The sequence below is a fragment of the Symphalangus syndactylus genome, chromosome 19 (genome assembly GCF_028878055.3).
Source record: "Symphalangus syndactylus isolate Jambi chromosome 19, NHGRI_mSymSyn1-v2.1_pri, whole genome shotgun sequence".
NCBI classification, from domain to species: Eukaryota; Metazoa; Chordata; class Mammalia; order Primates; family Hylobatidae; genus Symphalangus; species Symphalangus syndactylus.
The window spans coordinates 76,285,399-76,310,239 of NC_072434.2; the positions used below are offsets into that span (position 1 = coordinate 76,285,399).

Here is a 24,841-nt window from a genome sequence, read left to right on the forward strand (position 1 = left end):
GTTGTCTTTTAGAAAATGCTGACTTAGGGAGAATATCCAGTAGGTATATTTAGCCAAATGAACCCATCTTACATACATCAATAGCTGCCTCTGTTGTTCATGAGAATAGGCTCTTCTTAGGCCAGATGGAGAGAGCCAGACAAATTGTGAAACAGGAAAACCTTGAAGTCTTATAAAGAGAAGTTGCAGAGACTAGTATTGTTACAAAACCTAGAGAAACAGATCACTCAACATCACGAATATTATCATCATCTATAAGGATTTTCATAGAGTCCAGATACAAACTCAGGGTGCTGTCTGTTTGTAATTTACTCAACTTTCTAACATGCAGTTGCAAAGGGAAGGATATGCTTTGTTTCGTGGACAACGACCCAACAGCTTGAAAAGAAACTTCCTAATAGCACGTGGCATTTCTGGATGTATCACTGGTGGAGACTTATGTGCTTGCATGGGAGGCCATTGTTTCTGACTGTGGCTTGTTGGGAACCCCCTGGCCAATGTCAGAGACGGGCTAGAAGTAGAGGGCATGTGCTGGGGTCAAGGACAGCCAATGATTTTCGGTTTGGGTGTGATAATAGAAATCAAAGAAGCCATTTGAATTTTCCAGTGTCTGTGTTCTGGATCAAATAACTTAGCAGGAGGAGATGAAGTGTTACTATCCCAGAGACATCATAGACACTTTTTGAGTAGAGCCAACAAAAATGGTTTTCTTCCAGTGAACAAAAGGAGAACCGTTTTTAAGCACTGGAGAATGAGGAGCTCCACAGTATGGAAGCTGACAGAGCAGGGCTGCATGAAAGCACAGGAACCACTTAAAAGATATGTTCATTTGAATTTCTCTCATCCCTGGGATTTCAAGCCCCCTGCTTTAAAACAAGTTCCTTGTTTTTTCCTGCAAGTCTTCCTTTGATGTGAGGGTCTTAGAAGAACCACTTTTACCCGGTGAGCTTGGTTCTCCTCCCACATGAAACCCATGGTTCTTGTTCCACCCCCTGCGACTGCACTCCCATTCTCTGTAATGGGATTGTGATGTGGGGGTGGGGGAGAGAGGAGAGGGAAAAGATGGGGGACACAGGGAGGAGGTGACAGTGTCCAATGTTTTCTGTGGATCACATCCCTCCGTGTGGGGCGTGAGGTTCCATCTATTTATTTGGCGTAAATTGAGGAGAATGGTGATTTGCAGCTCATCTCTCTCTAGCACCATTAGCTCAGCCTCCCCTGGCTTCTTGTTGGTTTTATGTGTCTGGAAAACCAGGGGAGGGCAGCCTGTGACCTCATGTAGCATGCATATGGCTAACTGCAAAGTGAGGGATGAATAATTATAGTAATAATCACAGTGATGATGTGGAGGGCTGCCTAGGATGCTTTCTAACATTCTTTAGAAATGCTTGACTGGCTTGTATTCATCTGGGGTTGAGTTCTTCATTCCTCAGCTCCTTGGATTTTTCATGCTTCATGTGAAATGTGTTCTGGCAGCTCATGGATGAATTGTTGCTTGTTGTGCATTTGGAAGAAACATGTCACATCTTTTTACAAACCATTGGCACAAAGTGTGAAACAAACTCAACCCCTGGTTACAGGAGGGCTGGCTGGGCCTTGGTTGGAGAGTCTGGGAGCCTTGCAGCAGGGCTTGGCTGGGGAGGCTGGAGGGTGGAGAGGAGCCAGGCCTTCTGCGGTATCCGTGCCCCCAACCACTAGCTAAACTGCCCAGGGCTCCCTGGCCAGGGGCACTGATTATGCAGGGTGCTGCAGGCATCCTCATCACACCTGTGCTCAGTCCACAACACGCAGTCCTTGCTGATGTCAGTCCTCCTTGCAAGTGAGATTTGAAATAATGTAATTCACCAGCTCACAACTGAATGGGAAAAAAAACAATAGTTCCTCTTTTCCCTCAGAAACATATCTTATTAGAGTGAGGAGACAGTGAAACAGCAAGGCCTGAATTGGAAAACCGATCCCGAATCTAGGATCCTGGTAGAGATTCTCAAAGAGGGTTGCCTGGAGGCAGCTGTGTGGGAGGGGTCCCATTAATGCTCTTGCCCCGGGGGGTAGTGCGAGGCAGCCACCAAACTGGAGTCATGCAGAGACTGCCGAGAATATCCCCGCAGCATATCAGCAGTCTCCAAGCTGCTTTTCCATTGGTGAAGATTGTTGTTCTTTAATCTCCACTTCTGAGCTTTGTCCTTCTCTCTCCTCTGTCTTTGCCTTCTACCTGATTGGTTTGCCAAGACAATGGCAGGATGGGGCACTGAGAGCATTAGAAATCATCTGGAGAAAGAGAAGAGCTTTGCATTTTTCTAGGAAATTCTGATTCCCGCCCCCCCCCCCCCTTTTTGGTAAGGACTTTTCTCTCTTTTTTAGAGTTGGGGTTTCCCTCTGTCCCACAGGCTGGAGTACAGTGGTACGATCATGGCTCATTGCAGCATTTTACTCCTGAGCTCAAGTGATCCTTCTGCCTCAGCCTTCCAAGTGCTAGGATTATAGGTTCATGTCGCCATGCCAGGCTAATTTTTTAATTTTTTGTAGAGTTGGGGGTCTTGCTATGTTGCCAGGTTGGACTTGAACTCCTGTCCTCAAGTGATCTTTCCACCTCAGCCTCCTGGGTCACTGGGATTACAGGGTTTTTTTTCCCCCCACCCCCCTTTTTAAGTAAAGCAGACATCTTGCTTTTCCCAGGAATTCACGAAGCAGATAAATATTTGCCAAGACAGCAAATGCAGTGAGACAGAAGTGTGTGAGCAATGCTGGCCAGATGGGTGCCTGGAGTGAGGCTTCTCTGCCTAGGCGACGTCTGCAGCGTTCAGGACCTCCCTGCAGGTGTGCCCTCTCCCCTCAAATTTATCCTGTCTGCCCTTCTTAGTTAGACTGGTGATGATACTCATACACTAATTTTAATATCTCTGTTATTTACAAGCTGTCATACTTGCTTACAATAACCCTATAAGGTTTGTTGGACAATATATTGTTTTTATGCCCATTTTGCAGATGGCAGCTGCTGAGGGTCCAAGTTCACATAGCTGTAAAAGCGGTGCCCTCACGTCTTTGGCCAATTTTTAATGCGGAGGGAATCCAGAGATGGTTCATACTGATGGCCTGGGAGAGACCAGGGCTTGGAGAGAGTGCTTAGTCCGGCAATGGAAAGAAGTTCAGCCCAGCAGAGCATGGGTCCGTGGGCCCAAGGAAAAGAGAATGGATGTCCCTCCAGGCCAGGGATGGTTGTCTCTGTGCCTAGTGTTGCCTGATTGGATTGGAGCCAAGGGGTATCTACAAATAGGCAGCCTGGGAAGATCAAACAGGCAACTGTCTCAAGTCAGAGAGGTCTGTCAGACGTTCCAAAGAAAGAAATGTGAGAGGAAGAGAAACTGGAAAGCAAGGCCCCACCCCAGGGCTAGAGGAACTGGTATTACTCGTCTGTGAAAAGAGGGTTTGAACTGGATGGTGTGGAAGGTCCTCTCTGGTTCTGCAATACTTTGCACTTTAGTGTTTTATGAAATAAGTTAAAATAAGCTGCCTAAAAACCCCTCATAATTCTATTCCTAGGAGCTCTATGTTAAGTTCCTGTTTAAAGTTCCCTGTGCAGGCTGGGACCATCCACAGGCCGCGGTGCTCTAGCTGGCACTTTCCTAAGGGCTGGTCCCTAGAGCATGGACCTGAGCAAAGCCTGCTTTCCAACCACTGCTGCTGCGGCTCAGAGCTTAGACCTTGCCTCACCATTGTGTATCCTCCCGTTTTCTTCTGGAAAGTTGTCATTACAGGCAACATGGAAAAGTTTACCAGACTATAATCTGGTAAAGGAGGAAGAGGGTTGGAAAAGAAGGAAGAGATTTGAAAATCCCCCCCTATCTGGTTGGTTACAGATGCTGCTCACCAGGAAATGTAGGTTCCCAAGAAAACAGGACCCCTATTTCCAGTTTTCACTGCGTTGTAAATTAAAAATAAAATCCTAAGACCCCAACCACTGAACGGATTCCCTCTTGGCCAAGGAGACCCCAGAGACTCCATACAAACTGAGTTCCCAGCCCCGATGGGCTGGGAGGTCGGATTTGTCTTTTTATAATCCCTCCCTTTTGTAGCTTAAACATAACAACAGACCAGCATCAATGCTAAAACGAGATCATAAGAACTGATGGAACAGACTCTCGGTGGCAATAAGATACCAAATTATAAACAAGACCTAAGGCCATGCCAGGCAGGGATAAGTCACACACCCCTGCACCTAAAGAATAAACTACCTTCTGACTACCACCTGGGTTTTCCTTTTCTCTAGCAGCTAAACAAGCACTGTCCTAGAGATGAGCTATCTTAAAACCATAGCAGTTCTTCCACCGCCAGATGCTGACTGACTGACTCCCTGTTCCACCAGCCATAACTGCAGCTTTCATTAGAAAAGAGACTGATTTCAGTAACTTTCTTCTGGTACAAAGACCAACTGTGGACTGCTTCTGGCCTATTTACAGAGACACTTGAGTGCCTTTGTGTTCTGAAAAGACCTTTTACATAGAGGGCCTAATTGTAATACATGTAAATGTTAAGTCTCCACCCTAAGGTGAACATAAGTTGTATATAACATGTGTGCTTATTCAGTATGCATGCATTAGGACCACCTTCATGAGTATTCGTAGCTCCTGCTATAACCTGTGGAATATGTATACTTTGTATACTTGGTCAACCTATTCTTGTGTTTTTTTTTTTTTTTTTTTTTTTTTCTTAGAGTCTTGCTCTGTTGCCCAGGCTGGAGTGCAGTGGTGCATCTCAGCTCACTGCAAGCTCTGCCTCCTGGGTTCACGCCATTCTCCTGGCTCAGCCTCCTGAGTAGCTGGGACTACAGGCACTGGCCACCATGCCCGGCTAATTTTTTGTATTTTTAGTAGAGATGGGGTTTCACCGTGTTAGCCAGGATGGTCTCGATCTCCTGACCTCGTGATCCGCCCGCCTCGGTCTCCCAAAGTGCTGGGATTACAGGCGTGAGCCACCGTTCTGGGCCTTGGTCAACCTATTCTGTGTAAATTCCTGTCTTACCTGTCCCTCCCTTAAAGTGCCTGCTAATGGCTTCTGCTGGAGGCTATGCTTCCCAGCCTGTTAGAATTGCAACCTTGCAGGCTGTAACCCCCTTTTAAGAAATAAAGCTCTCCTTTCTAAATTGATAAATTGTGTGATTTTTAAGTTAGGCTGTATTTGAGAAACTCAAGGGAGGAATTCTGTTTTACTTGCAGATGTAAAAAAAGACTTTATTTTGTGCTACAGTAACGTTTACTTTGATTTTTGAATAACTTAGAACAAAGGAGGGTGAAAAAATGGGTATGTATTTTATAACGTTGTATTTTAATATTTTACAAATTCTCTGGACTTGTTTTCTTTAAGAAGCTTACAACACGAGTCTATTATTCTTACTATTATTATTGTTTAGGTAGCTCTTTGGAGGCTTGTGATTTGTAGACTCATCCATTTCTCTTTTATATATAATTTAGGCATTAGATTAATTATTTTCAACTGGAGCCCCATGGATTATCAAAGATGCGAGATAGTCATTTTAGAATGATCATAGCTAGTTCTAATATTTCAGCTGCAAGTCAACTCTCACAAACCTGAAAGCATGTGACCTATTTTAAGTCTGTCTCCTAGTCAATTTCAATTTTTAGTTTCCATTATTATCACCTTGAGAACTGTTCTGTACTTAATTTCTTTGTAATTTACATGTCTTCTGCAATCTTCTGTTCCCTTTATCAAATTCTCTTATTCTTTCCTTTTTGTAAGTTGTATGTTACTATTCCCTGCTTTAACTTTTCAGATGTTAATTTAGTATGTCAGGCTAAACTCTTCTTCAGACCTTGAGCTGAAACTCTGGGAGAAGTGCAGAAGTTTTGGAATCTTCCAGCAGAAGGTAATTTAGCTCTGCTCAGATAGACCCTTCTCCAGTGACTGCTGGGAATATCCCCAGGTTGGAAATATCAGCTCATTGCTTGCTGAGAATTTAATCAGTTAAGAGCACATCTTTTTTTTTTTTTTTTGAGACGGAGTCTTGCTCTGTCGCCCAGGCTGGAGTGCAGTGGCACAATCTCGGCTCACTGCAAGCTCCGCTTCCCCGGGTTCACGCCATTCTCCTGCCTCAGCCTCTCCCGGCTAATTTTTTTTGTATTTTTAGTAGAGACGGGGTTTCACCGTGGTCTCGATCTCCTGACCTCGTGATCCGCCCACCTCGGCCTCCCAAAGTGCTGGGATTACAAGTGTGAGCCACCGCGCCTGGCCCTAAGAGCACATCTTTTTCGAGCTGTGTCAGGGTGATTAATCTACCCTGTGCTGATAGCTAGGCTGCTAAGATGACCTAAACCAAAGCCAGACAGAACCTCTAGATTTCCTGTAGCTGCTTTCAGTGGGGGGTGCTGTGTCTTATATAGAGATCATTGTTAAGCATTCATCTTGACTTTCATTGTCATTCCTATTTTGTACTTCCTCTTTGGCAAATTTCCTTAGCTTCCTCTTTGAGTCATGTTGATATTGGTGTTTGGATTCTTTATGCAATTTCTCCCTTAGTGAACTGGATTTTTTTCCTGCTGTTCATTCATTTTGTTTACCAGTGGTCTATTTTTGCATTTCTTATCCAATAAAGTATGTCCATCTTTAGTTTACCCACAGAAACATTTTAGGAAATGAAATCGACAATATTCCCCAATTTTAGGAATCAGGCTGATCTGTTGCTTTGTCAACAGATTTTGAGAGATGCTTGAGAGAAATGTGAGGTTAAAATTGTCTCTGCAAACTTGAGCTGTGCATATGCTTATTCTTAGCCAGGCGCTAGTTAATTAAAGATGATTCAGAAAAGAAGAATAAACCCACAGCAGAAAGTACAACGTTTTTGGCAAACTTTATAGTTATGGAAGGTATAAATACTTAGAAATTTAGGAGAAGCAAGAATATATTTTAAAAATTAGTATTAAATATAAATGCAAATGGCTGGGCACAGTGGCTCATGTCTGTAATCCCAGGACTTTCGGAGGCCGAGGTGGGAGGATCACTTGAGGTCAGGAGTTTCAGAGCAATCTGGCCAACATGGCAAAACCCCGTCTCTACCAAAAAAAATACAAAAATTAGCCGGGTGTGGTGGCACGTCTGTGTAGTTCCAGCTACTCGGGAGGCTGAGGTGGGAGAGTCACTTGAACATGGGAGGTGGAGGTTGCAGTGAGTGGAGATCATGTCACTCTACTCCAGCCTGGGTGACAGAGCAAGACTGTCTCAAAAAATAAAAATAAATACATCAATAAATGCAAGCAGTTCTGGGTATTTATTTAAAAACTCAGTTGCTCCCATGGGAGCAACTGGACATTACTTATTAAATAATCAGAATAAAGGGAGGGTAGTAATTGAAATGGAAATATGAAGTTGCCTTTGGATCAGTTAACAGAATAAGCCTGGATGTAGTATCATTTTCCCCTTAGATCAAATTGTAGTATTTAATGGGTTGAACTCACATGAGTTTTTGGGGGTTGGGTAAAGCTCTAGAGCCCAAGTACTGAAATCTTGTTTGAACATTTAAATACATCATGGTTATGAGAATAGTTGAAAATATGGAGCTGACTTGATTACCAGTCTCCAAAAATAAGAGGCTGGTAATTTATTTCCTTATTATTGTAAAAAAGAATCATTAAAGAGCTTGTGAGGAAGGGGTAGAAAGGAGAATGATTATGATCTGAACATAAGGCTGTTCATATTTCTGATTCCTGTTCTCATTTTTTCATTATTAAACCACCAAAATCTCCTACAGACAAATGTCTGCAAGTCAAAATGTTTTTGGCACATGAATTACAGTTTCAGTTTGGAATAAGATTGTTTGAGGCAATGAGAAAGATCTGGTTGAATTAATACTTAGAGTGTTTGGATAAGCCAAATACCAAGTTCATCAGTTAAAAATATAGCTGTGATTTTTGATGAAACTGGACTTCGATGCATGCTGTGACGCTGTAATGTCAGGCACAGCTTCCCAGTAAGCCTGGGGACCTGCCAGAGATGGCACGGGGTGAGGGTGTGAACGCGTGTGTGCTACCTTACTCATACGTGCCAATTTGGAAAGTTCAGCAAATTCACTATTAGGGCTTACTCCTTTCCTCTGCTCACTGCCTTTGCATCAGCACCTCGATCACAGGAAATCTTTTCCAAGAAAAGATCAGAAATCCTTATGTTCATTTTTTTTCTCTCCCTTTCTCCCTCCGTTATCCCTTATGATATGAGTTACATGGGTGCATCTTATTAAAAAGAGTTCATGGTCTCATAAAATGTGACATTGGCCGGGCACAGTGGCTCACACCTGTAATCCTAGCACTTTGGGAGGCCGAGGCGGGCAGATCACGACGTCAGGAGTTTGAGACCAGCCTGACCAACATGGTGAAACCCTGTCTCTACTAAAAATGCAAAAATTATCCGGGCATGGTGGTGTGCACCTGTAATCCCAGCTACTCGGGAGGCTGAGGCAGGAGAATCACTTGAACCCGGCAGGCAGAGGTTGCACCGCCATTGCATTGGTTGCGACCGAGATCATGCCATTGCACTCCAGCCTGCATGACAGAGCGAGACTCCGTCTCAAAAAAAAAAAAAAAAGTGACACCTCATTTTCAGTTTGCTGAGTTATTTGGAGAAGTTGTACTTTACTGAAAGGACTCAGAATAACGGAGTGTAGCACCCTAGTTGAAGACACAGGATCCTTGAAATTCAGAGAAATAGTCAGGGAGAATGTGAGTCATGATGTGATGTATATTCAGAGAAAGAATCAAAGAACTAAACGTTCAAGTATTTCCCTGGCCTAGTTTTCTTTGGTTCTTTTACTTAATGTCCTTTGCCTTGGCCAGAGAGAAAAACTCTAAATGTATTTATTCCACCCTTGTTAAAAATTTATGGGCCTGATTTTGGTCAGATTACTCTAAAATATTTTCTTACTATAATACAGGTATGGTATATGTCTGCATGATTTATTAAATGGTCTTTCTATACTTCATTCCTCCCATGATCCTCAAAAGATAAGCTACTTGGTGAGCACCAAGGTGAGTGTCTGGCTTGAGTCCAGCAAATTCTCTGGCTTCAGCCACCACCGAACTGGAAAGAGATAATGTGCTTTGCCAAAGGCGGCAAGGATGGCCAGCAGAGGCCCTGGTGCTCCTGCCTCTCAGCTCAAATCTCTCTCTACTGCACCCCACTGGCTTTCCCAGAAGTAAAGGTCTCAGATAACCAGCTTGAGTCATTTTGATAGCCATATAGAATGGCTTGCTTCTGATGAATTTACGTTCCCTGTTGTGCCTTTACAAGATCATCCGAAGTCTAGAGGAATTCATGGCATTTGTGCCTCTGTGCTCCATGAATGTCCGATGGGTGCCATGTGACATTATCAGCTGTGAGGATAGAAGGGTCTAAGGAAAGAAAAAGGCCAAGTAGATAAACCTGAATTTCCTAAAGCTGTTTCCACAGTCATTTTGTTATCCACTTGCCCTCTGGTAGAAGGTGAGGGGAATGAGCAGTCATAGGCAAGGTTGTTAATGTCAACAGATTTGTCTTTGCGTGTGTGTGTTATTTTATTTATTTATTTATTTAGAGACAAAGTCTTGCTTTGTCAGCCAGGCTGGGGTGCAGTGGTGTGATCATAGCTGACTATAGCCTCAGCCTCCTGTACTCAAGGAATACTCCCACCTCAGCCTCCCGAGTAGCTGGGACCACAGGCACATGCCACCATACTTGGCTAATTTTTGTATTATTATTATTATTATTTTGGTAGAGACAGGTTTTCACCGTATTGTCCAGGCTGGTCTTGAACTCCTGCGCTCAAGTGATCTGCCCATCTTGGCCTCCCAAAGTGTGTGGACTACAGACGTGATCCACCATACCTGGCTGTGGAGTGTGTTTTAATTAAAGACCCACGTGGCGCCTATGCTAAGATAGCTGTCATTTTGCTCTTTCCATCATTTTTAGTTTGCTTTAGTAATAATCTCTCATTCTTAAACGGATTTTTACAAAACAAGAAACGGGATGGGATAGGGAATGTAGGGAGAGGGTAGAGAGAAGGCTATTCAGAGATGAAATTGATATTTCTCATCTCCTGTAGCTTTTTGCCAAAGTGGAACTTCAGCATAAAGCCACATATACACAGGCAGGAAGAGGGGTGGACAACTGTCTGCAGGGAGCAGACCCTTTGCACAGTTAGCTTCCTAGCTGAAAAACACATCCCTCACTTAGTGTAAAAAACGACATGTATATCCTGTATATTTGTCTCTATTTTATATTTCTAATATCTAATATATCTCTATTATCTATTATATTTCTAATATATACTGTATATTTGTGTCTCTATTACTCTATTATAGAGTAAAAAATGACGTGTCTCTTGTATATTTCTGTCTCTATTATCAATGTTATCTGGCACTTTATAAAACCTTTGTGATTTTTAGATTCTCTAAATATCTATAAATAAAAAAGACTGTAAAAGATTTTTGAATGATAGAGCAGTTAAAGAATATGGGATAGTAGACCTGGAAGGATTTTAGAAATAATTTAGTCCAACTTCCTCATTTTGCAACTGAGAAAATCGAGCCCTAGATGAAAGTGATGAAAGTGACTTGTTCAAAGTCTTGCAGAAAGTTAGCGGGGTAGTGGTGTAATTCTCTAAGTGTCATTAATATTCTTTTTCTGCAGCGGTCCAGATAAGAACAGGAACAGAGTTTGTTCTTCAAAGGCTCATCTTTGGGGCAGGTGTGTGGTTGTCACCTTGGGTGTGCCTCTAATGCTGAGAGCCAAGGCTTTGCCTCCAGTGCCAGGTGCTAAGGTGGTTATGGCTGGGTTACCGGTGGTACGAGGAACTGCTAATAAACTACCAAAGATTGTATGGAATGAGAGGTGGTTTCTTTAGGATATAACATTAAAGGTGTCTATCCAGGCCTGCCTGACATTGTGTCCCAGAGTAAGGGGTCAAATGGAACTTCCCACTTTGTCTTCCTGCCCTTGCACCTGTCACACAGCATGGTAGGTTTTATATGGGGGCCTAGCCTGTATGCCCAGGTAATATCTACACCCTTCAAGGTAGCCTGTGCTCGACTACTGCTTGGGCCTAGAGGTATGCCCACTGCACTGCGTCCACCCTTTGGAGCAGTGCTCTGAGAAGAGGCCCTGGCAGGATGCAGCCTCCTGGCTCTTCAGGAAGGCACTTCTGGTTTTGGCTGCCTCAACCAGCTTTGGGTGGCGTGTACCTTTGACGCCCCATTTACCCTTCCCCTCAAGGGTAAGGAGGGTCAGGACAGAGCCCTCTAATGTGGCAGACAGCAAGGAAGGCGTTCTGTTGCCTGGATCTAAAGTGAGTATTGGAAGTTTTACTAAGAGAGGGTGTGGATTTAAGTATGTTATAAGGCTCTTGAGATAGGCCTCCTAAGGGACAGGATCTGGAGAAACCGAGTGAATAGTTGTTAGTTGCTATTAGATTGGGGCATGGGATTCTCTAACCAAATAGATGCCCAATGCAGCTGTCTTAGTCCATTTTGTTACTACAGACTGAGTAATTTATAAAGAGAGAAGATTTATTTCTTACACTTCTGGAGGCCTGGAAGTCCAAGGTTGAGGGGCCTGCATCTGGCAAGGACCTTCTTACTGCAACCTCCCATCCAGGAAGCAGAAGGGCAAGAGAGAGAGAGAGAGAAAGAGAGAGTGAGAGCACGTGTGCGAGAGAGAGCGGGGGAGAGAGAGACAGAGAGAGAGAGAGAGAGAGAAGGGGAGGGGACCAAATTCACCCTTTTATCAGGAACCCACTCCCCCAGTAATGATATCAATTCATTCATGAGGGCAGATTCCTGGTAACCTAATCATTTCTTAAAGGTCCCGCCTCTCGACACAGTTGCCTTGGGAATTAAGTTTCCGACACATGAATTCTGGAGGACACATTGACGTTATAGCAGTAGCTGTAGGTTTTTGAGAAAGATGAGCAAGATGCTCTAAGCACAATCACTCTGAATTTTTGGAGCCATCTTCTGATCTTGGCAGCATGTTGGCAGTGAGAACTCATCTGGCACTTGCTAGAGGCAGGCTCCCAGATGAGACCACTGGTGCCCTTTGCCCAGGCCTACACCTCACTTCCAGACTTCTAGGTCTTACCATTCTAAGAGGCAGGAATGAGTGGCCTTCCACATTGTCTTCCTTCCCATGCCAGCCTGTATTAGTTTGCTGCCATAATAAAGTAGCAGCACAGCCACCTGGCTTAAATACAGAAATTTATCATGTCCAGAAGTCCAAGAATCAGCCGGGCGCAGTGGCTCACGCCTGTAATCCCAGCACTTTGGAAGGCCGAGGTGGGTGGATCACTTGAGGTCAGGAGTTTGAGACCAGTCTGGATAATATGATGAAACCCCATTTCTACTAAAAATGCCCAAAAAATTAGCTGGGTGTGCTGGTGCAGGCCTGTAATTGAGCTACTTGGGAGGCTGAGGCAGGAGAATCGCTTGAACCCAGAAGGTGGAGGTTGCAGTGAGCTGAGATCACACCACTGCACTCTAGCATGGGTGACAGAGTGAGACTCCGTCTCAGAAAAAAAAAAAAAAAAAGAGTCCAAGAATCAAGGTGTCAGCAGGGTTGCTTCCTTCTGGGGACTGTTAGGGAAGGATCTGTATCTCTCCTTGGCTTGTAGACGATCATTTTCTCCCTGTGTCTTTTTATATCGTCTTCCCTCTATGCATGTCCCTGAATCCACATTTCCCCTTTTATAAGGACACCAGTCATGTCGGAGTATGGTTGAACTTAACTCAAAGTACATTTGCAATGACCATATTTCCAACTGCAGTCACATTCTGAGGTATGGACGTCAGGACGTCAACATACGAATTTTGCGGAGAACACAATTCAACACGTAATATAGCCCGTGAAAGGAAACCCTCCAACAGAGATAAACCAGAGTAAGACTTCTGAGAGATGGAATTTAAAAAGAAGAGAGGACATCTCATGAGTTGACTCCAAGTTTTTAACCTCTTCTTTCTCTGTCATGCAAAGCTCCACCCCAGCCATACAGTCAAGAGCAGCTGCAGCCTTTAATCCCTGATCCTGAGGGGGCAGTGGTGGGAAATGGGGATAAAGATGGGGCCACTCCCCATCCTGTGGTTTGAGTGTGCCTCTAACAGAGGTGAGGATGCTTCCGCCCCACCCCACCCCACCCCACTTATTTCTTAGAAGACAAGAATGTGAGTATCATTCATTAATCAAATATTGATTAGGTACACACTGTGTGCCAAGCACTTCAAGTACTTTTCCAAAGATCCTTGCCCACATGAAATTCTTTTTCTAGTAGTAAAAGGCAGAAATAAATAACAAACATAATAAATTAGTAAGTTACAGGTAGATTAGTAGAAAATGAACTTGACTTGGGGATTGGGGTGGAAGAGGAGTGGATGTGAAATTTACAGCTGTCAATGGAGTAGTCAGGCCAGCCTCACTGAGAGGATCAGAGATGAGCAAGGACTTGCAGGTGGGAGGGGGTTGGCCCATTATGTGTGCTGGGGCAGAAGGTCAAGGCAGTGGAGCCTGCACCAGCCACAGCAGATTTGAGGATCTGTCAGGAGGCCTCTGTGGCCAGGGTGGAGTAAGCAAAGAAGGGAGCTGTAGGAGAGGAGGTAAGAGACGAGATGAGAGATGGGCCATATAGGCCCTTGCAGACTTGGCTCAACCCAGCTGTGATAGAGTGAGTAGTGGCATTTTATTTGACATGCTTGTGAAGGCTCACCCTGGCTACATCTCAAGAACAGACTGTAGAGGAGTGAGGGTGAACATAGAAGAACTGTTCAGAGACGATTGCAGCATTTCAGAGGAGAGGTGCCTGTGGCTTGGAGCAGAGTGGTAGAAGTAGAGACAGTTCTTTGGTCGGATCAGTTATCTTTAGAATAGTTTCTCACTCCCAAGTCATTGAACCGAAATTGCCTGGCTGTATCCTCCTGTATAAATGTCTCATTCTGGCCCTTGACCAAGTCTTGGCTTGTATTATCTAGATTAGTGACTGTTACTGACTTAAATTCCATTTGCCCTTCTAATTACGGCTGAAAAGCAATCTGTCCCTCCCCAGATTGAATTTTTATTACTTGTATTTTTGACACCAGTGATTGCATTCTGTTTGTGATATTGCAGGGGTATTGAAGGGAGCTCTTTTTCATTTCTAATGAATCATTTTTAAATAATAATTTTAAAATCATAATCCATAATCATTTTTAAAAATGATTATTATGGATTTTAAAAATCATTTTTAAAAATCAAAGACATTCTCACATAACATTTTCTTAGAGCCACCATTCATAATACTTAGCTCCTAAACTACAGACAAGAATGGTAATGTTCTACACACATTTATTGTTGTAGCAGCCTGCAGTATCCCAGTTGGGCAGACTGAAAAACCGTCAGTCTGAAGAAAACAAAAGAGCTGCTGTGTTTTCTGTTGGACCTGCTGCTGCTGCTACATGGTGTAGCAACTCTTTTTACCCAGATCATGAAGCACCAGTGTGTGGTGCCCTAATAATACATATAACTCATCATACCACGAGAAATGGAAAATTCTACATGCATGAGTCTGCTAGGGCTGTTGTAATGAAGTACCATGGACAGAGTGGCTTAGACAACAGAAATTTATTTTCTCACAATTCTAAAGGCTGAATGTCTAAGATCAAGGTGTCTGCAGGGTTGGTTTCTTCTGAGGCTCCTCTCCTTGGCTTGCAGAAAGCTGTCTTCTCTTTTGTCCTCAGATGATCTTCCCTCCACGTGTGTCTGTCTCCACATCTCTTCTTTTCTTTTCTTTTTTTTTTCGAGACACAGTCTCGCTCTGTCTCCCAGGCTGGAGTGCAGTGGCATGATATCAGCTCACTGCAAGCTCCGCCTCCCGGGTTCACGCCATTCTCCTGCCTTGGCCTCCCAAGTAGCTGGGACTACAGGCACCCGCCACCACACCCGGCTAATTTTTTGTATTTTTAGTAGAGACGGGGTTTCACCCTGTTAGCCAGGATGGTCTCGATCTCCTGACCTTGTGATCTGCCCACCTTGGCCTCCCAAAGTGCTGGGATTACAGGCGTGAGCCACCACGCCTGGCCCTCCACATCTCTTCTTATAATGATACCAGTCATATTGGATTGGGGTCCACCCTAATGACTTTATTTTAAATTTATCACCTATTGAAAAGCCCTATCTCCAAACATCGTCACATTCTTAGGTACTGGGGATTTGGACTCTAACCTGTGAATTTTGGGGGACGTAACTCAACTGGTGACAGGCACCTTTGCATTTAATTTTCTTTTGCCACAGCCACCCCCAGGCCCATCTGCTACTGATGTGCGTTCTGTGCAGCACATTCATGTCAGTAGTCTCAATTTTTGTAAGGTTTCATTTGTTGAGGGTGAAATTTGGTCATATGATTGGAACACCAGTTTGTGAGTAAAGAATAATGTGTATTTACATATCATGATATTGATTATATTGTACATTGAACAAATTCTAAAATAGAATTCCAAAAATTTGGATGATGACAGTTCATTTTAAATAGGTACACAGCTTCTGGGAGCGGTAGTTGGTATTGTTCAGTAGTTAGGAAAGCAGATAGTTAGACTGCCTGGGTTACCGTTTGATCTCCCATAATTACCAGCTGGTTACCCCTGGGAAAGTTACTTAAACCTCTCTTAGTCTCTTTGATTGAATTTTCTTGTCTTACAATGTAGATAGTTATAGTTTCTACTTCATAGAGTTATAATAAGAATTTAAAATGCTCATCTACATAAAGAATTTGGGAGAGTGTCTGGTACATAGTAAGTGTTCAATAAATGTTGGACCCTATTATTTCTAGGGCATCCACTTTGAATGAAGATACTCATTTGGGTAAATTAGGTCTGGTGTGTTTCTGAAAATGTATTTGCTAATTTGTTTGGATAAATTGTGTGTTTCCAAGGTAAGGCATAATTTCATCTGAGAGGATAGTTCTTATTTGTTATGAATAATATGCAAGTTTTTTAAAAAGCGGGGATTGGTTTTACTCATTAAAGTACACGGAACTCTTGCTTATCAACATTGAACTGGTCTTATTTTCTGGTTTTGGGTTTGTATTCCTGCTCCTGGAATTATGGTTTGGGGACCACAGTGTGATGGCAGCAGCAACATGTGTGTGTGTTTAGGGGACTAATGTGACATCTTTGTACCCTAGGCCAGACACCCCACTTCAATAAAAGCAGATTCCCTGTTATCTTTGTTATATTTTATAGTGCTGTGTAAACTTTGGTTTGAGAGAATTCTTCTACTATAAATAGCCTGAAACCCACTAGCATAGTATATAGATTCCTCATATCGTCTGCTGCCCCAACAATTGCTTTTATTCTGTATATACCCCAGGGATACAACTAATGTTAATAGTAGCCTGATCAAAACATAATTGGGAAGGTAAGTCTGTTGCAAAAAGGAATATAGCATAAATTAAATATAAATCAAATTAAATATAAAACAATGCATTTAATTATCTGCATCACCGCCTCCTTCCTCTAACTTGGATATCTGAGAGGAGACTAATTTTCTTTCTGGGATAGGGCCAGATCTGAGCCCAGACCAGTAAACTGTGTCAACCCCTGGAAAGACAGTACGTGACCTACTTTTTATGTGATATGTTGGGCATTAGCTAAAGGCACTGCCATTTTGGTCAGCTAAAATTTCAGTATCAGTAAGAGGATCTACTACCTATCTGAATTGTTAATGCATGAGCTAGTCTTTGTGTGTGGTTGGGAACACCTACTGATAATATACTAATAAATGCTCATATAGATTCAATGATGTGGTGAACCATTTATTAAAAATGTATTTGTTGAATGGACTCTCACGAGCCCATCAAGGGAAAGTGCATTTCTGCCCAAGGAAGGTTTTCAGTTTGGGCAGCAGGCATTAGCCACCCAAAGCTGGTGCTGCTATTAGAATCAGAGGAAGAACCAGAAGAGGTCCATGTTGGATGCCCTCTGTCCTTCTCTCCTCACCACCCTAAGTGGTTTCATCTGCCCCAATCTCCATGTCTGTGTGACACTCTGACTTATGTTCTCTTAAAAGATCCAATCCCCAGCCAGCCAGAGTCTAGCATTCTCCAGGCAGGATTCCAAACGTTGTTTTCTACTGCTCCCACTGAGTACACTAATTTTTGTCAGATGGCAAGTCCTGAATTCTGAAGACTCTGGTGTCACATGCCCCACCTCTGTCAACCCTCACTTCCTCCATTCGGGCTGATCTCAGCTGGACTGGAAAACCCTCCTCTGTTGAAAGTAGGTCTACAGTGGTAATGACTGATTAGTATGGACCCCCACCAGTTCCCAGGTATTTACAATTGAAACGAGTTTGCTTATACTCAGAAATGGCAAATTGGTGGGTGTGATAACATCAAAATATAGTTCTTACAGTTGAAGAACAAACAAACAAAAATCAGCAAATTGGTGGCTTAGCTCTGATACTTGGCAACCCAGGGTATAATATTTCCTGACACCCTGCACCCTTTCCTTTCCCCTCCCCACACATACTCCAGAAACCGTGACCTTTCCTTTTGCAGGTCATCATTTAATCAAGTAATCACTCCTCTTCTAGCATCTATTATATTTTCTGGCATTTCTAGCAGCATTAAGTGGTTGAGGGCAGGAATAGATATTTGAAGAATGAATGAGTTCATGAATGCATGAAAGAGTGGAAAACGCTACAGTGGATGTTCTCACTGCTCTGAGCATCCACATAATCCAGTCCTGTTCTTCTCTCCCCTTTCTGATCTCTGTCACTCTGCATGGCCCCTGGATCCCACGACTGGCTTACACTGCTGAAGGGCCTGCCTGGTTTTGTCACATTCAGACTTTCTTTCTCCAAATCGTCTCTCATAGTGCCGCCCAATTATTTTTCTAAAAAACGAAAACATTGCTTTCATATTGCTCTCTTGCTAGAAAACGGAATGATTTCTCATTGCTTGAGGGATAAAACTCAAAACTCCTTAGTGTGGCATTTAATACTGACTAGAGCTTGCCCTTGATATTTCTTTAAAAATATTTTAATTGTAAATATTTCAACATTTAAAAATACAACACTCATTTATCCACCACTAAGATTAAACAAATAGTAGAATTTACCCCATATTTACTTTGATTTTCTTTCCCTGACTAAATTATTTTATTTTATTTTATTTTTTGGAGATGGAGTCAGGGTTTCACCATGTTGGCCATGCTGCTCTTGAACTCCTGACTTCAGGTGATCCACCCACCTCGGCCTCCCAAAGTGCTGGGATTACAGGCATGAGCCACCACGCCTGGCCCCTAACTAAATAAATAAGCAAACATTATAGATAGGCCCCACCCCATCCTTCCCTCTCCTTTCCTACCAGAAATAGTCATTTCCCTGTTTATCTTTCACAACTCACCTGTGAGAACCATTTGGTCCAGTTAGATTTATCTTCTTGCTAGAATTTCATTCTCTTTTTTTTCCCTTTGAGGCCCAGTTCACTTTTCACCTCTTCTGGTAAGCTTTCCCACCAACCTCCTCGTTCTAAACTGCTCCACAAGCTATTGCCCCCATTGCTCAAGGCAGACAATATTCTGCCTGGTGATAGCTTTTATGTAGCAGTTTTCTCCTAGTATTGATTTTCTATTCCCCTTATAGTAATTTTTTCCTCTTGCTTTATATTATAGGGAATTGCATGCATGTGTTTCTTCTCCATTAGGTAACAACCTTCAGAATAAGATCTGACTCTTAATTGCATTGATTCATTCATTCTACAGGTATCAACTGAGGGCTTACTATCAAGCTCCAGGAATTCTTTAAGCACTGGGGATGCAGGAGTGAACACAACAGACAGTCACTGCCTTCGTGGAACTTAAGTTCCAGTGGGAGAGAGAGAAATTACATGAATAAATAAATATGTCAAGGTGAAAAGTGCTGCGGAGAAAAGAGAAGCGGGAGAAGCCTAAGGGGGTGCTATCTCAGACATACTTTAAAAAAGTGTCTCTCCTTTATGCTCTACGTCAATGCCGAATGCAGAGGGCACTGGGTACATATTTGCTGAACTGCATGATCTACCCAAATAGATGCTATTTGATTCCCTGCTGGTGAGACACTACTCAGTGTAGACCTTCCTTCTGGGAGGGTGGTTATAGGAATGCAGATTTTAATCCTTTGCTGCCAGGAGCACACCTTGGCTGTTCTTCCCATTATCAGTAGAGGTACACTCTGGGCATGATAAAATTGTAATATTAGCTTTAGTAAGGCATAATAAGGGAGGAAAGGTCTGCTTCTTAGCACCATATTTATTCCGTAGTCAAATGGAGCCAATTTGGCGTCATCTTTCCTCCTGCACTTCTTCATCCACCAGACCAGTGGAAGGTTCACTTTTTGCAGTGTTCCTAACTGTAGTTGTATTGAATTGTGGTTACCAAGAAGACCAATCTCCTCTTTTTAATTCTTCCAGCCTCCAGGAAAGAATAAAATCCCTCAACTTGTCACTTAAAGAAATCACTACTAAGGTAAGTACCTTTATGCTCCCATTTTCCGAAGAAGCCTATGAAGTTTTCCTTTGACTTGATTTTACGTCTAGATCGTAGGATACCTGGCTTCTGCAAAAAAATGTAGACTTTGTCAAGCCATTTTGCAGGCCCAATGATGAGTTAAAAGAGCCAGGAGAGAGTGCTTCTGTCATAGTGGAGGTCTCGACTTGTGGACACCCCGGAAATGGACTGGTTTGGCCTTTGCTACAAAAGGAGCTGTCAATTTAGGGACTCAAAAAGGACTGCCACTATGCATATTGAAAGCCTTTGCTTAAAGATGCATTTGGGGCCAGGTGTGGTGGCTCATGCCTGTAATCCCAGCACTTTGGGAGGCCGAGGTGGGCAGATCACCTGAGGTCAGAAGTTTGAGACCAGCCTGACCAACATTGTGAAACCCCGTCTGTCCTGAAAATACAAAAATTAGCTGGGTGTGGTGGAGGGTGCCTGTAATCCCAGCTACTCAGGAGGCTGAGGTAGGAGAATTGCTTTAACCCGGGTGGTGGAGGTTGCAGTGAGCCGAGATTGCGCCATTGCATTCCAGCCTGGGAGATAGAGCGAGACTCCATCTCAAAGAAAAAAAAAATGCCTTCAGGATGGTAGTAATTTGAGAAATTAATTACTTTTCTTCCCAGGTGGGCAATGTCTGGTTTCCTCACAAATGGAACAGTCGGTGACTGTTTTTTTTTTTGTTGTTCTTTAAAGCTTTTCAGTTGGCTTGACAATCATTTTGCCTGCTTTATCCATCATTTATACTGCCATAGCAAGACCTTGGTTTGTGTATAGACAGAATATGTCTTCATTATTCCCTGAGAGCACAGTCAATTAAATTAAATAGTCAATGTCCTCATTAGTTAGGATAACCACAGTTTACAAAACAAAAGCCCTTCTCATATGTATTTATACCTGGCCAAGTTATTGACAGACTGAGAAACAGGATCAATTACTCTGTGAATTATGACTAAATGTTGTGGCAGAGAACTGGGTATGAATCATTCATTATTTGCGGTAGGTCTGGGAACCAGGGGTGGTTGTACGATGGTCGAAATGTAAAAACGACAGCTTGCTGAGCAGAGAGCAACACAGCTGAGAGCCTGTTGGCCTGGAAGGACTCTCTTCCGGTCTCTGTGCCCAGGGAAAAAAAGTCTTGGACCCTAGATCAGGAAACACGCCAAGGGATCACTGCAGCTAAGCCAAAATCAGGGATATGTTGTTGGCAAAAATGTCTACAGTTACTCTGTGCATTTTCTCCGTTTCTGTATTTATTTCTGAAAACAACACCCAGTGATTTTGCTAAAGGTCACAGAGCCACAGGTTTGATGGGTAATTATAACTTGCGTACAAAGAGAGCTTCCTATTAGGAACAAGTGGTGCCCGTAAGACAGCATCGGAGCCAGGGACCCAGAAATGCTTGAATTCTGCTCTGCTCACCCAAAGGCTCTGTCACCCAGGCTGGAGTGTAATGGCGTGATCACAGCTCACTCAGCCTTGATCTCCCGGGCTCAGGTAATCCTCCTGCCTCAGCCTCCCAAGTAGCTGGGACTACAGACATATGCTACCTTGTCCAGCTAAATTTGTTTGATTTTTAGTAGAGACCAGGTCTTGTTAGGTTGCCCAGGCTGGTCTTGAACTTCTGAGCTCAAGCGATCCTCCTGCCTCAGTCTGTCAAAATTGGGATTGCAGACAAAAGCCACCACACCTGGCCTTTCTTACATTTTCTACTGTTTATCAGGTGCGTCCTGATTTCTATGTAGAATTAGAAGATGGGAGGACTGTCTTGGGTCTGAGTTTATTCACTATCTTCAGAACATACTGTATGGGTAATATGAATGCATCTGTACACCAACATTGAGGATACAGGTGTGCCTATTATATAATGCAGATGGTACTTATATGTGTGTGTGTATGACACTGTATATTGTGGATACACACATATACTGATATGCACCCAATATTAGGATTTGCTGAAAATTTCCAACTGCTATTAAAGATCTTAGATTTTCCCAAATATCAAAAATGGTTTGCTTTGTTTGCATACAGTCTTACTCCATTTGAGTTGCTATAACAAAGTACTGTAGACAGGGTGGCTTATAAACAACAGAAATTTAATTCCCATCACTTTGAAGCCTGGAAGTCTGGGATCAGGGTTCCAGCATGGTTAAGTTCTGGTGAGAGGCCCTCTTTCAGGCTGCAGACAATTGACTTCTTCTTGTATTCCCGCATGGAAGAAAGAGGGCAAGGTGGGGTCTCTGGGGCTTCTTTATGAGGGTACTAATCTGCTTCATGGGGGCCCCACCTTCATGACCTGATCACCTCCCAAAGGCCCCACCTTCTAATGCCATCACCTTGGGAGTTAGACTTTCAACCTATGAATTCTGGGGGGACAAAAACATCTTCAACCATTGTACATACCTTCTCTAATACATTTATAAAACTTTATAATTACTTCGCTTTTCCATAAAATTAAGGAACTCACATCTTTGATTTTAAAATGTAAACATAAAAGCCCCATTTGATAATGAGTTCCTTGGTGTCCAATTTTATTTGTAAATAAAAAGGATACATAGGTTTTCTGGGGATGTGTATGTGTGTGTGCAGAGGTGGATAGGTATGTGTGCACAGACATGAATGTGTGTGTGTGTTGTGGGTAGGGGCCTATATTAGTCCGCAGAGTAACTGTCCAGTCACACAAAACACCTTTCTCTTTACTTTAAACTAGATTGACCAGTGACCATGAGCTAAAGGTCTCAGCTTGACATAGCTTTCTTTCTCTAGTGTGTTAGACACACGCCACACACACACACACATGCACACACACACACCCCTACCTGATATTCTTTAGATTCCTGTCTCAGAAAGAAATGAAACCTTCCTTGCACTCATTACATTTCTTAAACTCTTATGGGTTACCCAAACCAAAGGTAATTAAGGGATAAATGAGATGGAAGAAACAGTTGGAAATAAATGGGATATCTGGAGATTGGTAGATATTAGATTACATCCAGCAGAGCCTGAAAGAATGAACATTGCAATTTAATAAGAAGATTCAGAAAGGTTGTTTAGTATTAATATTGACAGCTTGAAAGATAGATTTGCTCAACAAAGGAGAAGCTGACCCAATTATGATTAACAAATACTGTTCACTAAAATCAGAAATATTGGACATAGACTGGATGAGACATAAGAATTATGGCTGGTGTTACAGAGTTAATGGAAATGCCCTCAGACCTCAGATGACATTATTAAATGGATAGGATGGGATGTGCCAGTCATCTGGGTTTGAGCCAAACTAAGACTTGGTGCTGGGGGAAGGGATATCTTCCTTTTAACTCTGGTTCTGACATCCTGAAAAGTCTCAAGACTGTTGAAAGGGTCTCGGAATTAATTACTTTGGACATGTGGATGCCCAACATCACCAGTGCAGGCTTTGGTTTAGAGGCTACCGAACTGTCATCTTCATCCAGAGAATGATTTTTATAAAAAAGATGTTGGAAAATTACAGCCACTGAATAGAACATATGGAAGTCCATGAGAGAAATAGTGGAATATTTTAGGCAGGATGGATGAGGTCTGCTTTGACTCTAAAAATAATCTCAATTCAAACTGATATAAGAAAACATTTAAAGTTGATGGTGTCCAACAAACCCTAGATTCTTCTGGGAAATTAAATTTGTCTAGGTAGCTCATTAATCTGAGTCTAGATAACATTGGCATATGCAAAGTCTTGAGACTGTTGAAAGGGTTCAAAAAGGGAAAAAATGTGATGTTTTAGCCTCCAACAAAATAAAAGATAACCTGAAGACATTTGGAAAAAGAAATTAAGAGTTAAGATTTTTGCTATTTTTGAAAAACCAAAGAAAAAAAACTGTAGGATGTGTTTGGAATGTCATGGGAAAATACACGATAAAGCTCTCAAACCTCACTGAGAGTTACTTGTCTATTTTTCAAATCTGACTTGCCAGCAAGTATCTATCTGCCTTCAAAGTTTCCCTAAACAGTGTCTATTAATACTAGTAATTAAATTTAGCTTGCAGCTTTGACCTTCATCTCAATGGCCATATCTTTATTAAAACACTGCATACTATGTGCCAGGTACAGAGCAAATTTCCTGCTCACATAGAGCTCGTATCCCAGCAGACAGACAATGTGGAAACAAAGGAATAGAAGTACATGGTGTATCATCTGAGAGGAAGCTGTGGAAAAACATCAAGTGGAGGGAGGGCCAAGGGAGGTTGCTATTTTGGGTGGGTAATCAGTAAGGCCTTTCCTCCCAGGCAGCAACTGAGCAGTCTCGAAGGGTATGAGTGAGCCAAACCACCTGGGACTACAAAAGTGATGCAGACAGGAGGATTCGGCAAAGGCCTGGAGAAGGCAGGAGGCAGGAGTGATGCAATTATAACTTGTGGTTGCTCTCTGTTGGGTTAGCTCCTATCAGTTTTGTAATTAGGCGTGGGGTGATGATGGGCATATTCTTGGAATACGCCATTGCTCACTTTATTTTTGTTCTTTTTCCTCCATTTCCCCCCCCTTCCCTTCCCTTCCCTTCCCTTCCCTTCCCTTCCCTTCCCTTCCCCTTCCCCTTCCTCTTCCTTCCTTCCCTCCCTCCCTCCCTCCCTCCCTCCCTCCCTCCCTCCCTCCCTCCTTCCTTCCTTCCTTCCTTCCTTCCTTCCTTCCTTCTTTCCTTCATTCCTTCCTTCCTTCCTTCTTTCCTTCCCTCCCTCCCTTGTTCCTTCCTTCCTTATTTCTCACTCTCCTTCCCTCCCTACTTCCCTTCTTCCTTCCTTCCTCTCTTCCTCTCTTCCTCCCTTCCTCCCTTCCTCCCTTCTTCCCTTCTTCCCTTCCTCCCTTCCTCCCTTTCTCCCTCTCTTTTTTGTCTTTCTTTTTCCATTGCTTGCTTTTTGAACGTTATCCTCCAATTACTTTTCATCACCCCTTTTAATTACTTACAAACCCAGAAATCTCTGACCTGGCTATTCCACTGCCTTCTGATTTTTAGCTGAATAAATGATGATTCCTGGTCATTTCTCTCCCCCTAGGTGTGTATGAGTGAGAAATTCTGCAGCACCCTGAGGAAGAAAGTTAACGATATTGAAACCCAACTACCAGCCTTGCTTGAGGCCAAAATGCATGCCATATCAGGTAACTGGCAGTGTAGGAGATGTTGAAGCTGTCCAACTAAAATAATGACAGCCACCAGTGCATCGTGTTTTGTCCTCGATGAACATTCTACTGTTATTATGTCATTCTCAGACATCTGAAAGCTTTTCTGGGAAGTTTCACTGATATGCACATAATATAGCACAAGTTGTTTATGTGAATACCGT

General features: G+C 42.9%; 1 protein-coding gene across 9 annotated transcripts in view; it reads left to right on the forward strand.

Annotated features, from left to right (window-relative positions):
• The window catches only part of DISC1 (DISC1 scaffold protein), a 431,012-nt gene that overhangs the window by 170,909 nt on the left and 235,262 nt on the right, over positions 1-24,841 (forward strand). For all 9 annotated transcript variants that reach the window (XR_010114822.1, XR_010114820.1, XM_055234477.2 and 6 more), the window contains 2 exons: positions 19,445-19,499; positions 24,554-24,656. Coding sequence is in view for 7 of the 9 variants with exons in the window: in XM_055234477.2 (XP_055090452.1) it covers positions 19,445-19,499; positions 24,554-24,656 (158 nt within the window). In the remaining 2 variants the exon portion in view is untranslated. The remainder of the gene's footprint in view (positions 1-19,444; positions 19,500-24,553; positions 24,657-24,841) is intronic.